This window comes from Eumetopias jubatus, unplaced genomic scaffold (genome assembly GCF_037043125.1).
Source record: "Eumetopias jubatus isolate StellerSeaLion01/CBP00866 unplaced genomic scaffold, mEumJub1_p1.0 scaffold_2, whole genome shotgun sequence".
Classification (NCBI taxonomy): Eukaryota; Metazoa; Chordata; class Mammalia; order Carnivora; family Otariidae; genus Eumetopias; species Eumetopias jubatus.
In genome coordinates this window covers 197845376-197862163 of record NW_028274808.1, presented here as the reverse complement: position 1 = coordinate 197862163, position 16788 = coordinate 197845376, and the positions used below count along the sequence as shown (strand labels likewise).

Genomic DNA, 16788 nt, shown 5'->3' with positions numbered 1-16788 from the left:
CTTTCTTTGCAAGCAACAGAATTCTTGATCTTAAACAGAAAATGGATTTATTGGCTCCCATGTTTAATCGTCCAAGGCTCATGGCTTCCATCCTGATTCGGGATTCAAAAGGCATTGCTGGGTCTCTCCCTCCGGTCTGGCCCACCCGCAAGCTCCGGGTTTCCCTTGTCCCAGCAGCACGTACACACCCCTCCTCTGCACACCACCCAGGCCAGCAGAGAGGTCAGAGCTGCCCCCAGCGCGCCCCGCGTCTCAAGCCTGGAGTCCCTCTGCTGGTAGCTCAGAGGCCACGTGCCCCTTGCTCATGGTGATTGTGACTGAGTGGAAGGCACAGATGAGAGCGGAGAACCCAGAAAGGCAGAGAACCTTTTCCCCAAAGGAGAATCTTGATGCTGTGGACAGAAGGGGAGTGGGTGCCGGGGTGGGGCTCCCCGCACACTCAGCTCCGGGCACAACTCACGGACTGACTGAAATTGTTCACCAAGAGTCCAGCATGTACTAGGCACTCAAACGCTCCTTGCCTTCTGCTTGGCACCTGGTGTGGGGGGTGGAAGGGGAGGCTGGGCAGCTGGTGGGTGCTGGCTGGGGAGAGAGCATAGGTTGGGGTGGGGAGGCTGCAGGGACAGTGGACGGCACCCAGACGGGGCAACCAGCGGGTGGCTGGACATGCCGGTCTGCAGCTCAGAGACCATCTGGGGCTTTGTCCAGGGGTCTCGGGGATGGAGATGCAGCTCAGATGCAGGGTAGGTGGGAAGGCAGAGCAGCGAGGGTGTCCTCCCTTCTCTGCCCTTTCCTTGACGGGGCCAGACATCGTGGACATCAAGCCGGCCAATATGGAGGACCTCACGGAGGTGATCACGGCGTCAGAGTTTCACCCCCACCATTGCAACCTCTTTGTCTACAGCAGTAGCAAGGGCTCCCTGCGTCTCTGCGACATGCGTGCAGCCGCCCTGTGTGACAAGCACTCCAAACGTAAGTGTCCACGCCAGCCGGGACCCGGCGCAGAGTGGGGACGGCAGGGCAGCGCCCGTCCCGGTGCTGGTGCCCTGGGGCGGGTGGGAGTGGTGCAGGCATGTGCTTTACCGGCTGGGGCGGGGGAAGCTGGTCTGGCCACCCACTGCCCCCCAGGTCCCCAGACAGATACTGCCCAGCTTCCGGGGACCAGACAGCTAAAAGAAGGGTCAGGGAGCCAGAAGCTAAGGAGGGGGCTTCCTCCTTAGCAGTCACTTCCTCCAGGAAGCCTTCCCTGATCCCCACATTGGTTCAAGCCCCTTCTCTGTGCCCCTCTCTCAGACTGGCTGCACCCTGAAGAACTTTCTATAGGTTGGGGTATCTCCCCCAGCAGCCTGTGAACTCCACGAGGTCACTTCCTCCTGCTGGAACCCGCCAAAGGGCCAGCCAGGGAGGGGGATGCCTGAACGAGGTCCAGGGAACACGATAAGACAACCCCCGTGACCACACAACAGCTCCCACTCACTGGATGTGCTGAGCCAGTCGCCCAGACAGCTCTCACCCACATCATCTCCTCCTCACACGAGCTCTGACGGAGTCCTGAACGGAACAGGAAACCGAGGCTCCAGGGACGGGTCCAAGGTCACCCAAAGTGACAAGTGGCGAGGCAGAACTTGAACCCAGGACTCTGGGATGCCCCGGTTGGGGCTCTCACCTCCAGGCCGGGCTGCTTGGTGCTGGGTTCCCCAGAGGCCCCCGAAGGCAGAGGATCAGGAGGTCAGGCCGTGGTGTCCTCCCTGGGTGACCTTGCAGTGGCAAGAGGGTGGGGACTTTGGTTCATCTCTGTATCTACCCCAGTACCTACGACGGTGTCTGGAAATAAGCACTTGTTGAGTGATTGAATGAATTAATGACCAGTAGGTCCCTGGAGGCGGTTTTATCGAGGCCTGTTGGGAGGGACAGCATCACTCTTTTCCCCTGGGGGGCCTGGTTTCCCTGGGCAGTCCAAGAGGGTGGCTGTCAGCCGGCTCGCAGGGACTCGGGCTCAGGACCCTCTGCGGCTGCCAACCCCTCCCCACTCCTTGGCCAAGTCCGGTCCCCCTACGTCTCCCCACACGGCTCTCCTCCGGGCAAGCCCACGCTCTGCAGTCCCTCTCCGGGGCCTCCTCACCAGCTTCCTCACAGGGAACCACGTCCCTTTTCTGGGTTTGCACGTGCTCCAGCAGCTGTCGCCTGTCCCTGAGCCCAGACCTCTCCCACGGGAATGCTTTTGTCCCCAGCACTGAGCCCTCCTCCTCCTGAGGGCTGAGTGGCCAGCACTGAGGGTGGCGAGAGCAGGTCTCCCTCTGAGCAGAGCCGAGCCCCCACCTGCTATGCTCCAGACACTTCCTGCCATGGCGGGTGCAGCAGGAACTAGCAGACGATGAACTCCTCACTGGGTCGTGTGATGTCAGGAGGTGGTGACAGATAGCAACAACAGCCACCAAGGAGCGGAGCGCAGGGAGAGTCCTCTCCCTGGAGAAGTTACAATAGAACAGACACCCTGGGCACCGTTGAGCCATGCAGTCTCCGGGGGGAAGAATGTTCTCGAAGGGGGACACTGCAGGCTCTGAGATGGGACCTGAGATGCAGTGACCAAAGGGAAGGATGCTGGGAGCTGAGGTCAGAGAGACACACGAGGCAAGTAAGTGACTTCGGGCGCCCGTAGGTCCCGGGAAGGATCCGGTTTTATTCTAAGTGAGGTGGGAAAACAGCAGGGGGCTGAGGGCAGGGCATGATGTCACGAGACAGGTGTTTGGAAAGAAGAGACTGCAGAGGGGTCAACGCAAGCAGGGGTGGGAGGGGCCCCTGCCAGTGTTCTCACTGAGAAGAAACAGTGCAGCCTGGGTGGGATGGCCAAGGTGGGGAGACAGGCCCCATTCCGGGTGTTCTTTGAAGGCTGAGCTGGTAGCCTTTGGCAAGTGGAGTGTGGACCACGATGACTCTGAGGTTTGGTTTGCGAGGTGGGTGAAGGTGGGGTCCTGTCCTGGGACGGACAACGGGCATGCTGGGAGCGGGGCAGCCAGGAGCAGAGGTGGGGCCAGCAGGCTGGTGTTGGACACAGTACGTGTGAGATGGCGTTGGGCTCCAGGGAGGGCTGTCAAGAAGGCCGCCGGATGCCTGGAGTCAGGGGCGGGGTCCTGGCTGGGGATAAAGCGTGGAGTTGTCGCCAGTGTCTGAATGGACAGGAAGCCCAGGTGTGCGTGTGGACGGCGCCCAGCCCCCTAAGAGAAGCCCGGGGCCGTATCGAGGTCTCAGGGCTGCCCAGACAGATGACCACAGACTTAGTGGCTTAACACGACACCGATTTTTTTTCTTTTACGGTTTTGCGGTTCGGAAGTCTGACATGGGTCTTACCCAGCAAAAATCAAGGTGTCGACAGGGCTGGTTCCTTCTGGAGGCTGTAGGGGGCAATCCATGCCTCCCCACTTCTGCAGCCTCTGGGGGCGCCTGCCATGCCTGGTTCCCTGCCCCTCCCTCCATCTGCACAGCCAGCCCTGGCTGTAGGCTTTCTCACGCTGCATCACGCTCACTCAGTCTCTCCTGCCTCCGCTTTCCCTTTTAAGGACCCTGGGGACCCCATTGGGCCCACCTGGATAATTCAGCTGATCGGCAATCTTAGTTTCCCCTTTGCCACGGGACGTAACATATTCCCAGGTGCTGCGGATTAGGGTACAGACAGCTCTGGGGGCCATTGTTCTGTGGCTCAGGCCACAGGTGGCCTGGAGATTTGTCTGTGTGCAGCTCTGGGTCAGACTGGCACGGAACGAGGTTGGGGAAGAGTCTGGGCTGCACTCCTGGACCCAGTCTGAGCCCATGCAAGCCCCATGGGAAGGAAGTAGGATGAGACTTCATGGCCCAGCTTTTTTTATATAAAGTGACCAAATTCAGAACCACTCTAGACGTCCAACAGAGCAAATGACAAGGGAATGATGATGCCATCTGTATACTGAAGTGTTGTTTAGTCATTTGGAATGTTGATTTAGAAGATTTTTAATGACACGAGGAAGTGATTATGTTAAAATATCTGGTGGGGGTAAGAAAGCAAGGCAATGACTATTCTCCAAAAAAAAAAAAAAAAATGGAAATAGAAAACAGGGGAAAGAAATATGCCAAGAAATAATCCCTGAGCGGTGGGCTCTGGAAAGTGATACCGTGTTCTTCTCTACATCTGTCTGTATATTTGCATTTTAGCTCAGATTTCAACTCTGAATCAGGAAACAGGTGTGTGTGTGCAGGAAGGCTGGTGGTATCTGGGGAAGAGAGAGACAGCCTTGTGCACCCCACACTGTTATGACGTTTCTTGGCGGGCTGGAGGTGGAAGTCAGTCCTTCTTGGCTTTTGTCATCCGGTTCCCTAGGAGTCTGAGTGAGCGGCCACCCACAAGGCCAGCCATCGCTTCCCAAGTGTAGCACACACTCGAAGATTCTGGGCCGTAGCTGTCACACGCCTGGGGTGGGGGTGGGGGTGGGGTGTCTGCTGCATGTGAATCAGCCCACGAGCTCCAGAGTGCAAGAACTTGAACTTCATTTTGGATGACTCAACTCCATTTGTGTTTCTCGCCTCCTCTCCCAGGGCTGCCGGGAACATAACAACTTCAGGGTTGCCCAGAGATCACGCGGAGGTTCCAGAAGGCTTTTGCAGGGCCCAGGCATGAAGGGAGGGTCACCGTGGCCTCTGACCACCATGATCTTTTGCTGTGCCTGGGTGCCCTGGGGCCAGGGCTCTTGCTGAGACACTTTTGCATAAATGCAAAAATTCTGCTTTTTGCATAATCATTCATAGGTGAAATTGGAAATTGGTCTTCAACTGTCTTTTTTTATGCTCTCTTTGCCCAGTTTTATTTGGATTCTTCTACTCTTGGAAGACGAGCTGGGCCACTGTCTTTGCCTGGAATGGTTAGTTTAAATCTCTAACTTGAAGTCTTAGAGAAACTCGTAGATCTGTTTTGATGGTTGGTTTGTACAGGTTTGCTATTGGAATAGATGGTGTATTTTCAATTTTTTCCATTCTCAAACCCAGTATCATGCACAGGAAGCTCTCCTTTAATGCCCGTAAGGGGATCGTTCACAGTCTCTTTCCACCAAGTGTGCTTCGCTGCTTATTCTCCTGCTCTCGTGTCGTCGTGAGTGAGCGGATGGAGTGTCTGCTTCACCAGGATCGGATCCTGCTAGCTCGTAGCCCTCCTGAGGACTCAGGGGGGCGGCTGGCAGCCAGTTAGCGGGATGCTGGTGAGGCTGTTTCAGATCAGAACACAAATGGTTGTTGTTCAAGCCGAGTTTTTAAAGAGCCCCTGAGATTAGATCTCTTCCTTTATACCTCGCTTCTGCCCGTTAATCAGTGGCTGCTCCAGACTCAGGAGGGGCTGGTAAGGGCACCTGGAGATGTGTGGTCACGGCGTCATCCTCCCAACAGGTGAAGCAGGGACTCTCCCTTCACTGGATGAAGAGAGTCCTGGATCACACAAGCGGATGTTTATTTCTGCCCTGGGGCAGCTCAGGAAACTGAGGCACAGAGTGATGCGGTGGCTTCCCCCGGCGCTCCGTCGGGGGGCAGAGCTGGGGTGCTCGGGCCACGCTGCTGCCCAGCCCACAGCCTCACGTCTTCCTCCGAAGCCGTGGAAATTCGAGGCTTTTGTCTGCTAGTCATTATGACAGGGTAACCATGGAAACACCCTCCGTGATGCCTCAAAATAGACAGTTATTTCTGCTTTCGACAGCACAGAGCGTGGGCTGGGCCGGGGCCCTAGAACAGGGGATCATGTCAGCCGCTGCCCCTCGTGGGACCCCTGCGATGTGCTGGCTGGGACCTGACGTCTGTTGACTGCTTGCTACACGCGGGGGGACTACTCTTCTGGGTTCACGTCCCGATAAATCCTTGGAGCCGCCCTGGGGCGGAGGCACTCTGCCCTTGATCTAGACGAGGACACCGAGCGTCCGGCTTTTCTGGGTTGCTGTTACAAACTGCCAAAGATTTCATGGAGTGAAAACACAGACGTATATTTTTACAATTCTGGAGGGCAGAGGTCTAGAAGTCAGGCGCGGCTGCTTTTCTTCCAGAGGTGCCAGGGGAGAATATTTCCCCTGACTTTTCCAGCTTCTAGAGGACCCCGTGTCCCTCGGCTTGTGGCCCTTCCTCCATCTCCAGAGTGCGGCCTCCAGCCTCTGCTCCATCTCCCATCTCCTTCCTCTGCCTTTGACCTTCTACTTCTCTCTGGTGAGGACCTTTGTGGGGACAGCAGGGCCGCCCGGAGAATCCAGGATAATCTCTGTAGCTCCAGATCCTTCCCCTAATCACATCTGCAGGGTCTTTTGCCATGTGGGGTAACATATGCCACATTCGGGGGATTAGGATGTGGACGTCTTTAGGTGCCAGTATTGTTTACCACATGAGCGGCACAGAGAGGTTAAGGTGTTCTCCCAAGGTCACACAGCTAGGGGGAGCTAGGATAGAGGCTCTGATAGTCCCCACGCCTATAAATTTGTACCTTCTCTCACTTCATCTCCTCTGAGATTTATAACTTGAGAACTAAGAACTCTCAGGGGGACTGTGGGTGAGCCAGGTTCATTGAAAGGAGCCGGGGGGCGGGTAGATCCCCAGGACTCACTCCTGATAATGGACCTGGGATAGAAGCACCAGAACCAGCCACCCTCTGCCGGGGAGGCTCCAGATACCTGGAGGCAAAGCCAGGGCAGTTGTCTCCAACAGAGGGACAGCCAGTACAAAGGCAGGAGTAAAGCAGGTAGAGGTGGGAGGTGCGGGCAGAGAGGTGTGTACTCAGAGGACAGTCCATAACCAGAGGATTTTACAGACCACGCAGGAGCTCTGGGTTTCCTCCCAAAGGCCAGGCGCCTCAGGGGCGTTTGAGCCGGGAGTGACCCGGCCTGGCTGTGTGTTGACGGGATCCCTCTGACTGCTGAGTGGGGAAGAATAAACTGTAGGGTGACGTTGGCAGTGGGGGCCAGCTGATGCTCAGAGCCAGGTGGGCATCGTGGAGGAGGGAAGGCAGTCCCGCATCCGCATGCAAGGTCCGGCCTGCTGGCTTTGCAGGCCAGCGGAATGGAGAGGGTGGGGTGACGGCAGGCTGTGTGCCGAGAGCAGGCTCCTGCCCTTACGGAGCTGAGTGCAGTCGTAGGCAAACTGACTGCCAAGTAAATGGGAGCATCGAAGCGGGGAACGTTTCTGAGGTTGTCCCCCTGCTGCAGTTGGCTCTTGATTAAGGTGGCCCGAGGAGGCTTCTCTGCACCTCAAAGAACGAAAGAGCCAGTGAGTGGGAGGAGAAGGGTTAGAAGGCGGGGCTAAGGGCCTCCAGCTGGTGGGAGGAGCCTGGGAAGAGAGGGAGCAGAAGGCAGGGCTGAGGGCCTCCAGCAGGTGGGAGGAGCCTGGGAAGAGAGGGAGCAGAAGGCGGGGCTAAGGGTCACAGCCGGTGGGAGGAGCTTGACTGCAGTGGGGAGAAGGGGCAGGCTGACAGGTGCGAAGACAGAGAGGTGGGGGCAGATCATGTGGGGCCAGGGCCACAGTGAGGGTTGGATTTATTTTTATTTTTATTTTTATTTTGCCTAGTGGGGTTCATCAAACGGTGCCAAGCAGGGGACAGTCATTAGCAGAGAATGACAATTGTCAGCTCTTCATCAGTGAGCATTCATTGTGCCCACCACCTTGTAGTGACTCCCTGTTTCACCCCGCTTGGCACACCGTCTACCTTCCCGGTGGCCGAGGATTGCAGGGGGTGCCCCGTGATCCACAATCCAACTCCTTCTCCATCTTCTGCTGCACGGACCCTAGCCAGCTCCTCTTGGAACTCTGCCCAGGAGGCTAGCCTGGGCCGCCCCTGGAGCCTGAGGTGGGGCTAGCCTGGACGCGTGCTCATCATTCAGTGGCTGTCCTTGTTTAGTATCAGAGCAGAGGGGGGACCCGATGCCAGGGCAGCCGGGAGCAACAACCCGGTAGAACCCCATCTCTTCCTTCAGGCCCGCGTCTCCCTGCGCTCCCCACGCAGCCCCTCCCCTGTATGTCTGTCCGCTTCTCTCCAAGGCCTCACTGGCCTGCACAGTTGTCCCTGGCTGTGTGGCTCAAACCAGTGCAGTTCTGCCGTCTAACTCTGATCCCTCCTTTGCCCTGTCCCCGTCTGATCAACTCTGCCCTCTCTGTTTCACCCTCACCTCCCCACCCGTGATCAGAGACACCAACAGGACTGGGATGGAGCAGGTGCCACCCAGAGGGACCCAGAGCAAGAGCTGTGGGCACTCAGAGGCCACTTCTAGCAGATACAGCCTTCCCTGCTGGGTCTGGAAACTTCAGTGGGATTGAATCAGGTTGGGGAAGAAATTATCAGGAGAGGCACAGAGAAGAGGCAGTGTTGGCAGGCAGCACCGAAGATCCGTGCACTCTGTGACTAGGGCTGGGCTCTGAGTAGGGCTTCAGGCTGGGCAGAGATGCTTAGATGACCAGATGACCAGTGACAGAGGAAGGAGTCCTGCCCCAAGAGCTCACAGTCCCGTGAAGTGGTCACATAGCCCTGCTGATGCCATATAGGAGGGTACCCCAGGCCATGGGGGCAGTAAGGGTGAGCTTTATATTTCTTTGGAGAGCATCTGGACAAGATGCACATAGAACAGGGCATTTGAGTAGGGGTTCTGAAGGATGTATAGGAGTTGGTAGGAAAGACAACTGGGAAAGGAGATTTCAGGGACAAAAAACAATGAGAAAATGTTATAAAAATAGCTACCTGATTTTACTGAGCCGCTACCTGAGTCCCTCACTGAGCTGGGTGCTCCCAGTTACTCCCTCCAGAGGTCCCAGCATGGCTTTGTTCTCCAGGCCAGGAAGTTGGGCTCAGACAGGCTCAGGGCTTGCCTGAACTCTGCTTTGCTCTGCTACCTGGTACTGCAGGGCAGGGCATTGAAAGAGGCATTGATTTAAGGCGACCCTGACAGTGAGTTGTTCAGTGTGCTGCCTGAGGGGCCTTGCTTGCCTCACCCTTTTCGAGGCCCTGGGGCCCGGGCGGAAAGGCCACTGGAGGGTGGCTGGAGAAGCAGGCCCATGAGGGCCCAGTTAGGAAAGAGCTGGTCAGCTACGTGTAGGAGCCCGGATCTTGATCCTGTGGGTGGTGGGAGAGGGGGGGACGGGAACTGACACGGAAGACGACCGTCTGCAACCTTTTGACAAAAAAATTCACAGAAATGTTTGAAAAGTAAAAAAAGAACTTCTAGGTATAATTTTCTCACACCTGTCCGTATCCTTTCCATTCGTTGAGTGCAGCCCTGGTCTTTTTGTGCTGAAAAAGCCATCAGAAATGCCCGCGAACAGGCAGAGCGGAGGTGACAGAGGGCCGTTCGGGGTTTCCGTCTCCAGCTATTGATTAGAGCATCCTCTGAGCCCTTGACCTTTGCGGTGTCCTGCTCCTGGAAGCTGGCAGGAGACAGAGCCCGTGGCTCCGTGACATCCAGGGCAGAGGCTCCCCTGTGGTTTTGGTCCCCACCCACCGACCTTCCCTGCACCGCCTGCCGGATGCTCTGCACGGTGCAGGGGCGAAGTGAGCTGGGCCGGCCCTGGGGATTTAGGTGGAGGCTGGCCAGAGGAAACTTCCGGGGTGGGCCTGGGGGGCAAAGTTGGGGTGCAAGAGACAGACCACATTTTATGCTTTTATAACTCATCTTTTGTTCTGAGCCCTAGTGGCAGGAACCGCATCTGCCTGGGACAGGAGAGAGATGGGGGGGTCCCAAAGGTACAGGACTGGGACAGAGCTGGGCAGTAGGATGAGGGACTTTGGGGTCGGGGGGGGCGGCTGGAAGGCAGGGCATGCCTCTTGGGACATGTGATCGGCTCTCTGCTTCCCTATTTCAGAGCTGGGGGCTCTGGGCCCAGCAGGAGGGGCAGCCTCTCAGCCAGTTTCCATGGGGACAGCTAGAAAGGTTGTCAAATGTTTAAGTCCTTCCAGACTGGCTGGTAAGTAGCTGCCAGCCCACCACTCCATCCTCTTCCCCGCTCCCCGGGCCCACCCCAGCCCAGCTCCTACGGAGCTAATGCTTGGTTAGCTTGGTTCGCTACGGTGACGCTTGGGTCATGTTTGGTTCCCACCCTGCACCAGGGCCACGTGGGATCTGATTAACCAGTGAGCGTGTTGGTGGGCAGCCTGGTGAGACGGCCAGCCACAGACTGAGCCCAGAAGAGCCGGTCCTGCTGTGTGGGAGCCTCCGTGCGTCGGGGAGGGCCCGGTTCTTCGGGGCAGCAGGGAGGGGATGCCGCCTGGGGAGCCGCTCACTGTGCACTCTGTCCCTGAGTGGGATTCTCCGCTAGGGGCAGCAGGCTGTCACCTTCAGGAGCCATGTAAGCAACTTCCTGTGTGGAGCTCCTGGTCCGAGACAATAGGAGGTGGCTGGCGGGTGGCACATGAGACTCAAGCTCCATCTCTGGCGAGATCTGATTTTGCCACAATCCAGCAGGGCTCAGCCGCGAATGCCCAGTGTGGCATGGGCAGAGGCCCAGGGCCCCAAGCAGTGCCCAGCCTCGTCCAGGACACTGCCCAGCATGTGCAAACATCTTAGGACACCCCGTGGTCTGGGCGTTCAGCATCCCCAGTAGGCGGCAGTGGGGTGCTGCACAGCGAGTGCCGCTCTGGGTTCAAATCCCCATCCGCCACTTTCTTCTAGCTCTGCGTCTTGGGCATGGTTTTTAGCCATCGATGCCTCAGTTTTCCCGGCTATGAAATGGGAATGATAGTGGTACTGACCGGATGTTTTTATCAGGAGGTTAGATGAGGTAATGCGCGGTAGGGCTCTGCACAGAATCTGGCTGAGAGTAAATGGTCAATAAACGTTGTCCCAAAAGCTGCTCCTTCCCTCCTCGGAGGGTCCATTCAGGTGTTTAGTTACAGGTTTGATGAAAGAATGAAGGAAGGACCATCCAGCGAGAGCCCAGGATGGGAACAGAGTTGTCTACTATTCTGGCCCGTGGGGGCGAGCAGCCCGGTGATGGCCGTCCATTCTCTGTCCCTGCAGTGTTCGAAGAGCCCGAGGACCCCAGTAACCGCTCCTTCTTCTCGGAGATCATCTCCTCCGTGTCGGATGTGAAGTTCAGCCACAGTGGCCGGTACATGCTCACCCGGGATTATCTCACGGTCAAAGTCTGGGACCTGAATATGGAGGCGAGGCCCATAGAGACCTACCAGGTAGGTGCTGCAGCCCCTCCGCGGGGTGGGAGACCCCCCGGCCTCCTTTCCCTGTGCCCAGAATCCCCCCGGAGGGGACGTCCCTCGCCGCAGAGGTGGCTTTCATACTCCCGTATTGGAGGTGAAGGCACTCAGGCTCAGGAAATCAGGCAGTCCGTCTCCAGCCCCCCAGCTCGGCCGAGAGCAGAAGCACTTGCTCGGTCCTGCCTCGCGGGGTCAGTGGGTGCTGTCCGCTCACTGGCCTCTGTGACCCAGGACCCAGGGGAACAAGGATGAGCGTCGTCAGGCTCGGCCCAGTTCGAGGGTTCAGGTGACTGAGGGTGTGGACGCGGTCCCTCCTCGGAGCCGGGGGCTGCAGCCCAGGTTAAGGAAGGAGAAGAGCTGCCCTACCCCCGGGGAGCACCCCTCCCGAGCGTGTGCAGGAGGCCGGCGGCGGGGGGATGCTGTGTTTCTAGATCCTCAGGCACCGGCCTTGGAAGCCAGGCACTGAGGCTGAAGCAGGAGACCCCGCCCTGGAAAGGTATTTACTGACCAGTTTTCTGTTGTGATCCACCCAGCTCTATTAGGGGTGGAAAACAAAATTCATGGGATGTTAGAGGAAGACCTCACCAGAAGCCCCGGGCAAACCCTCACAGTGTCACCAAGTATTAGGTGCCCACAGGGGGTCACGCACTTACATTTGTCACCTCTGTTCCTTACTGTCCCCACGAAGTGGGCACCATCAGCTCCACTTGGCGGGAAGGGATCCCCGGGTGCCAAGACGCAGGACAAGTGGGACCTGCCCTCGCGGCTGGGCGGTGACGGATGCAGAGCCCTCGGGGCCCTCCAGCCCCTTCCCTGTCTTCCCTCCCTGCCAGGGCCTGGAGTAGGGGTATCCCAGGAGGCAGGGGGGCCTCACTGGGAAGGGTGCAGAGCTGCGGGGAGAGACCGGGAGCTCAGTCTGGAGGCCATATGCCCACAAGGACTTCTGATCCCTTCAGACCCTTCCCTGAGCTTCTACCTCTTCCTGGGAAGGGCTCATGGAAGGGCCGTCATGGCTCCTGGTGGCAGCCCTATTGCCAGCCACATGTTTACCCGAGGTCCTGCCCAGTCCCCCAGTTGTCACCTAGGCCCCTCTTCACACTGTCCACCCCAGGGGGGATCAGCCCCTCCCCTGACCCTCAGGAGATGGCAGAGGCCGGAGATTGGGGCAGACATGGCACAGCCCCGCCTCAGGTGCAGGAGTGACCAGCCCCTCTTAGAGCCAGCCGGCGAATGACTGTCCCTACGTCCACAGGGCCCCTCAGCCTTCCGAGGCCCTGGAGTCAGTAAAGGCCCAGAGACCCTGAAACTAGGTGCTATGTTTAATACAGGCATTTTGCGGGGAGAGGGTCCATAGCCTCCAGAGATCTTCAGAGCATATGAGGACCCAATAAAGTGGAAGGAGACTGTTCTGGAGCTAAGGCTGAGAGCCGGTGCTTGGCTTTTGGCCTGCTGGCCTATTGATTCTAAAATCACAATAGTTCTATAAAACCAACACAGTAACTAACATTTTTGGCTATTATGCTCTAGAATTGTGTTCAGCAGGGTTGTGGTTGGCTGACTCACAGTGCTGAATGCACAGGGACTTCTTTCCCTTCAGAAGAAGTCTGGAAGGGGGCATCCAGGAACAGCAAGTGGCTCTGGGACCTCCTTGGTGTCCGAACAGCTCCTCCTGTGATCCAGTCCACCATCATTTGTATATCGGTTCCCTGCTTTCATGTGTGACACCTCCTGGTGGCAAAATAGCTGCCCCACCTCCAGGAACTATGCCTACATTCCAGGAAGGAAATAGGAGGAAATGTGAGAGTCCGTGCTGGTTGGGTCTGTTGGATGTTTTCTTGGGAGCACAGAAGCTTTCCCAGAACACTCCTCAGAAGACTTCTTACAAGTTGTTGGCCAGAATGCGTCTGTGACGAGGCTGGGGCATGAGTAGTTTTATAGCCTCTCTGAGGAAGGTAGGGGAGAGGGGTTGGGGATGGGTGTTGAGTGAGCCAACCCTCAGCATGCGCTGCCTTGAGCTGAGTTCTTGGCACACTTTTCCTCTTCTAAAGCCTCACAGCTGCCCTGGGAAGTGGGGCCAGTGTTCTGTCGACTCCAGTTTATTTGGAGAAAATGGAATTAAACGGTGTATCTGCGGGAGCAGAGCTGACAAACCGCACACCTGGGATGGCTTTCCCGGGAGCCCACGCTCTTCCTTGACCTGCCATCAGAGGGCGCTCCCCCTCCAGGAGAGGGAGCGGGAGACCGGTTCGTGCCTGTGCTCGGACGGGTGCATCAGTGAGGCTGCTGAGACCGCACAGGGAGAGGAGTGCACACAGCAGGGCAGACCTGGAGGGGTTGAACCCGAGCCCCCGAGCGTTTGTCTGTGGGCGGCAGTGAAGCCAGGCACCATTTATCCCCACTCATCTGAGTCGTTACACATATTCGGCAGGTGTGTTCTGTGCCTGGCTAGACCCTGGGCTCAGGGGGAGGTAGGAGTCGCAGCCTCACTCTCCAGGGTCCTGGATGACAGGCACACAGCGAGCGTCGGCGTGGCGTGGCCTCGGGCCAGGGGGCTCGCCGAGGGGGGGAGGCTCCCCAAGGCGGGCACCTGTGTGAAAGAAATAGCACCCTCCCACATCTGTTTCCCATTTTTCTCGGGGACTCACAAGCTGGCCAGTGTCCCATCGGAGGCAGCCTGTGGCTGTAATGTCACCTGGCGTGATTCCTCCTGCCGGGTTCTGTGTCGCCTTTCCCCTGGCCATGCCGGCTCCCATGGAGGCAGGTGCTCCCCCCGGCCCCCCAGCCATGTTCACCATGGGAGGAGGGCGGGAGTCCCTGACCCAGTGACTCCAGCCCAGGTTTGGGCCGTTTCCAGGTGTCCTGGAGCCCTACCCTCTGCTTCCCTCCCTTTAGGTCTTGGAGATGCACAAGACCCCCACCCCCACCCCAGCCTCCTCTCTTGGGTCCCTCGCATAGCCCCCTGGGCCCTCCCCTTCCTGCTTCTCGGCCTCCTTCTCAGCCCATTGCAAGGCTCACCCTTCTCCTCCTAGCCTCTGGCTGGGGATGCAGGCCCATCCTCTCCCCACTGCGTGCCCTCACCCGGACACAGAGCCTTGCAGCTCCTGGAGGGCCATGAGTCAAGTCTCTAACCCCACTCATTCATTCTAAAAAGTGCATCAAGCTCCTGTGATGTACCAGGCCCTGTGCACCCCACTGGCAAACTGTGAGGAACAAGACAGATCCTGCCTCGAGGGGCGTCCGTTCCAACAGGAAAGATGGCCGGAAACCAAGCAAATAGACAAAATAATCACAGGCTGCAAAAAGTGTGACAAATAAAGCAAACCAGGGGCCGAGGCAAAGAAAGTAGGGGTGCTGGAGCCTGAGGGGGGTGAGGGCATCAGCCATCTGGGGGGAAGGTGCTCCCGGAGGAGGGAGCAGTGGGTGCAAAGGTCCTGAGGCAGGCACATGGTTAGCATGGTCAAGGAATGGTGGGGGGCTAGCTGGAGCAGTGTGAGCAGTGGGGAGAGAAGAAGAGTCTGAGGTCAGAGAGGTGATTGGGGGCAGAGCCCAGGGGGTTCGTGAGCCCTGGAGGGTCTTGAGCAGCGGTGTGACATGATCCAGCTTGGTTTCTTACGGGTCTCCCTGGCTGCCCATGGAGAGAGACTGGGGCTGGGGGGCATGGGCAGACACGGGAGAGCAGTCAGGAGGCGTTTGCCACGAGCTGGGAACTGGTGCTTGGAGAGGAAGCTGCACAGGACGTGGGGAGAAGCAGCTGGGCTCTGGATCACTTTGGATCCTGGACCAGCGGCCTGTGGGGTGGGACTGACGAGGTGTGGGGTGGGATGCTGTTGTTGGTGGCCTTTGTGCCGGGAAGGCTGGGGGACGCTGGAGTGACCCGGGGCTCAGCAGTGGGCAGCCTCCATGGGCCCCTTGCCCACCCCCTTGGCAGCTGGATGGCCCCCTGTGTGCTTCGTCATCGGAGCATGGAGGGGATCGCACAGGAGTGCGGGCGGGGTTGGGGGCAAGGGCCGTGGAGCCCCCTTCATGGCTGGGCGGGCAGGTGGGGAAGTCACCGTGTGAGACCGGGGCGAACCTTCGGGGGGGGGGTCCACACGAACACGGACGGAGCCACAGATGCCCCTGACACTCCGGAGGGGACGAGATGGTTCAGCCTGGGGACCCATGGGAGTGGCCGGTGGGGCACCCCTCCTTTTAAAGATGAGTAAGAGGTTCTCAGACAGAAACGGATGACCTTTTTCTTTCCTCTCCCCTCCCCCCCTCCCCTCCCTGCCCTTGACCCTTGGCTTGTGGCCTGAGTCGCTGCCCAGTAGGAGTTGAACTGTATTTCTGTCTGTCCCTCCGGAGTTAATCAGGGTCCTAAATACCTATCGGTGCCTTGCTCCGCACTTGTCTGCTTGGGGGGGCGTCTCGTGACCCCCTTTCGAGGTGGGAAACCTAAGGCTCACAGAGGTTAAGTGACTCTCTGGGTCACACAGGCGTTCGGGGTTGGGTTACCGCCGTCCCCTCCCCTTGCCCCACCCAGGGGGCAGGACCACATCGTCTGCAGGGAGCCAGCCCCCACGAGGCCCTCTGGGTGTAGAGCTTGGGGATCAGGCTGCTGGGAGGTGGACGCGGCCCCAGGGGCATCGCCATCTCTCCCGTGGTATCAGGTGACTCTGGAAAAGGGTCCTGGTCTTCCACTTATAAGCTGTGTGACTTTGGGCCAGTTACTCACCCTCTCTGAGGGTCAGTGCCTCATCCACAAAACAGGACAAGTGACGCCTACTGAGATCATGTTCGAGAGGAACGTGTGCATTTGCCTTCCCCTTTCCTCCATGATTTGTGCTCAGGGTAACTGTTACTATCCTCAGAGGGCAAGACCCTACACCAGGCAGCCTCCTTGGGTTGATCCCACAACAGCCCATGAGGTATGTGCTCTTATCACTCGAAGGAGGAAGAAACCAAGGCTCAGAGAGGTGAAGTCACTTGTCCAGGATCACACAGCTGGGGGAGGGGCGGAGCCGGGATTTGGTCCCTACGGTGTGGTTCCCTTTGTCACTGTGACTGTCCCCTCTCTGGCCACAGCTCAGGGGTCAGCCGTGACAGGCGGTGGGCCCTTCTCAATAAGCAGGGCTGAGTCGGGAGGGCCATCTGGACTCCCCCGGGGGCACAGCCCCTCACTCCTCAGGGAGACCCTTCTCGCTGCAGGGGCCAGGACCCCCCCTGCCCCAGCTCAGCCTGCGCCTTCTCTCACTAGGTCCATGATTACCTTCGGAGCAAGCTCTGTTCCCTGTATGAGAACGACTGCATTTTCGACAAGTTTGAATGTGCCTGGAACGGGAGCGACAGGTAACCCCCAGACCTGGGGCCGAGGCCCCCTCGCTGGGCAGGGCCTGGGCTGCTGACCTAGCATCGTGCGAATGTGCTGTTCGTGAGCCTTGTTGAGTGACGGTGTCGGAGAGGGGCCCACGGCTTCTTGCGGCGCCCGGAGCCCTCAGCCCGCCCACGCTGGGGCAGAATAGGACGCCGCTGTCCATGACTACACCTGCCTCCACCCTGAGCCCTGGTCTCCTTAGTGGAAACTGTCTGTCTGGGTCCCTAGCCACACGGCCACTTCCCTGGGT

The 16788-nt window shown here is 58.3% G+C and overlaps 1 protein-coding gene across 1 annotated transcript in view; it reads left to right on the top strand.

Annotated features, from left to right (window-relative positions):
- PPP2R2C (protein phosphatase 2 regulatory subunit Bgamma) overlaps positions 1-16788 on the top strand; it is a 133714-nt gene that overhangs the window by 106441 nt on the left and 10485 nt on the right. The window contains exons 6-8 of the mRNA XM_088020884.1: positions 808-972; positions 10992-11161; positions 16422-16513. Of these exons, the coding sequence (XP_087877010.1) occupies positions 808-972; positions 10992-11161; positions 16422-16513 (427 nt within the window). The remainder of the gene's footprint in view (positions 1-807; positions 973-10991; positions 11162-16421; positions 16514-16788) is intronic.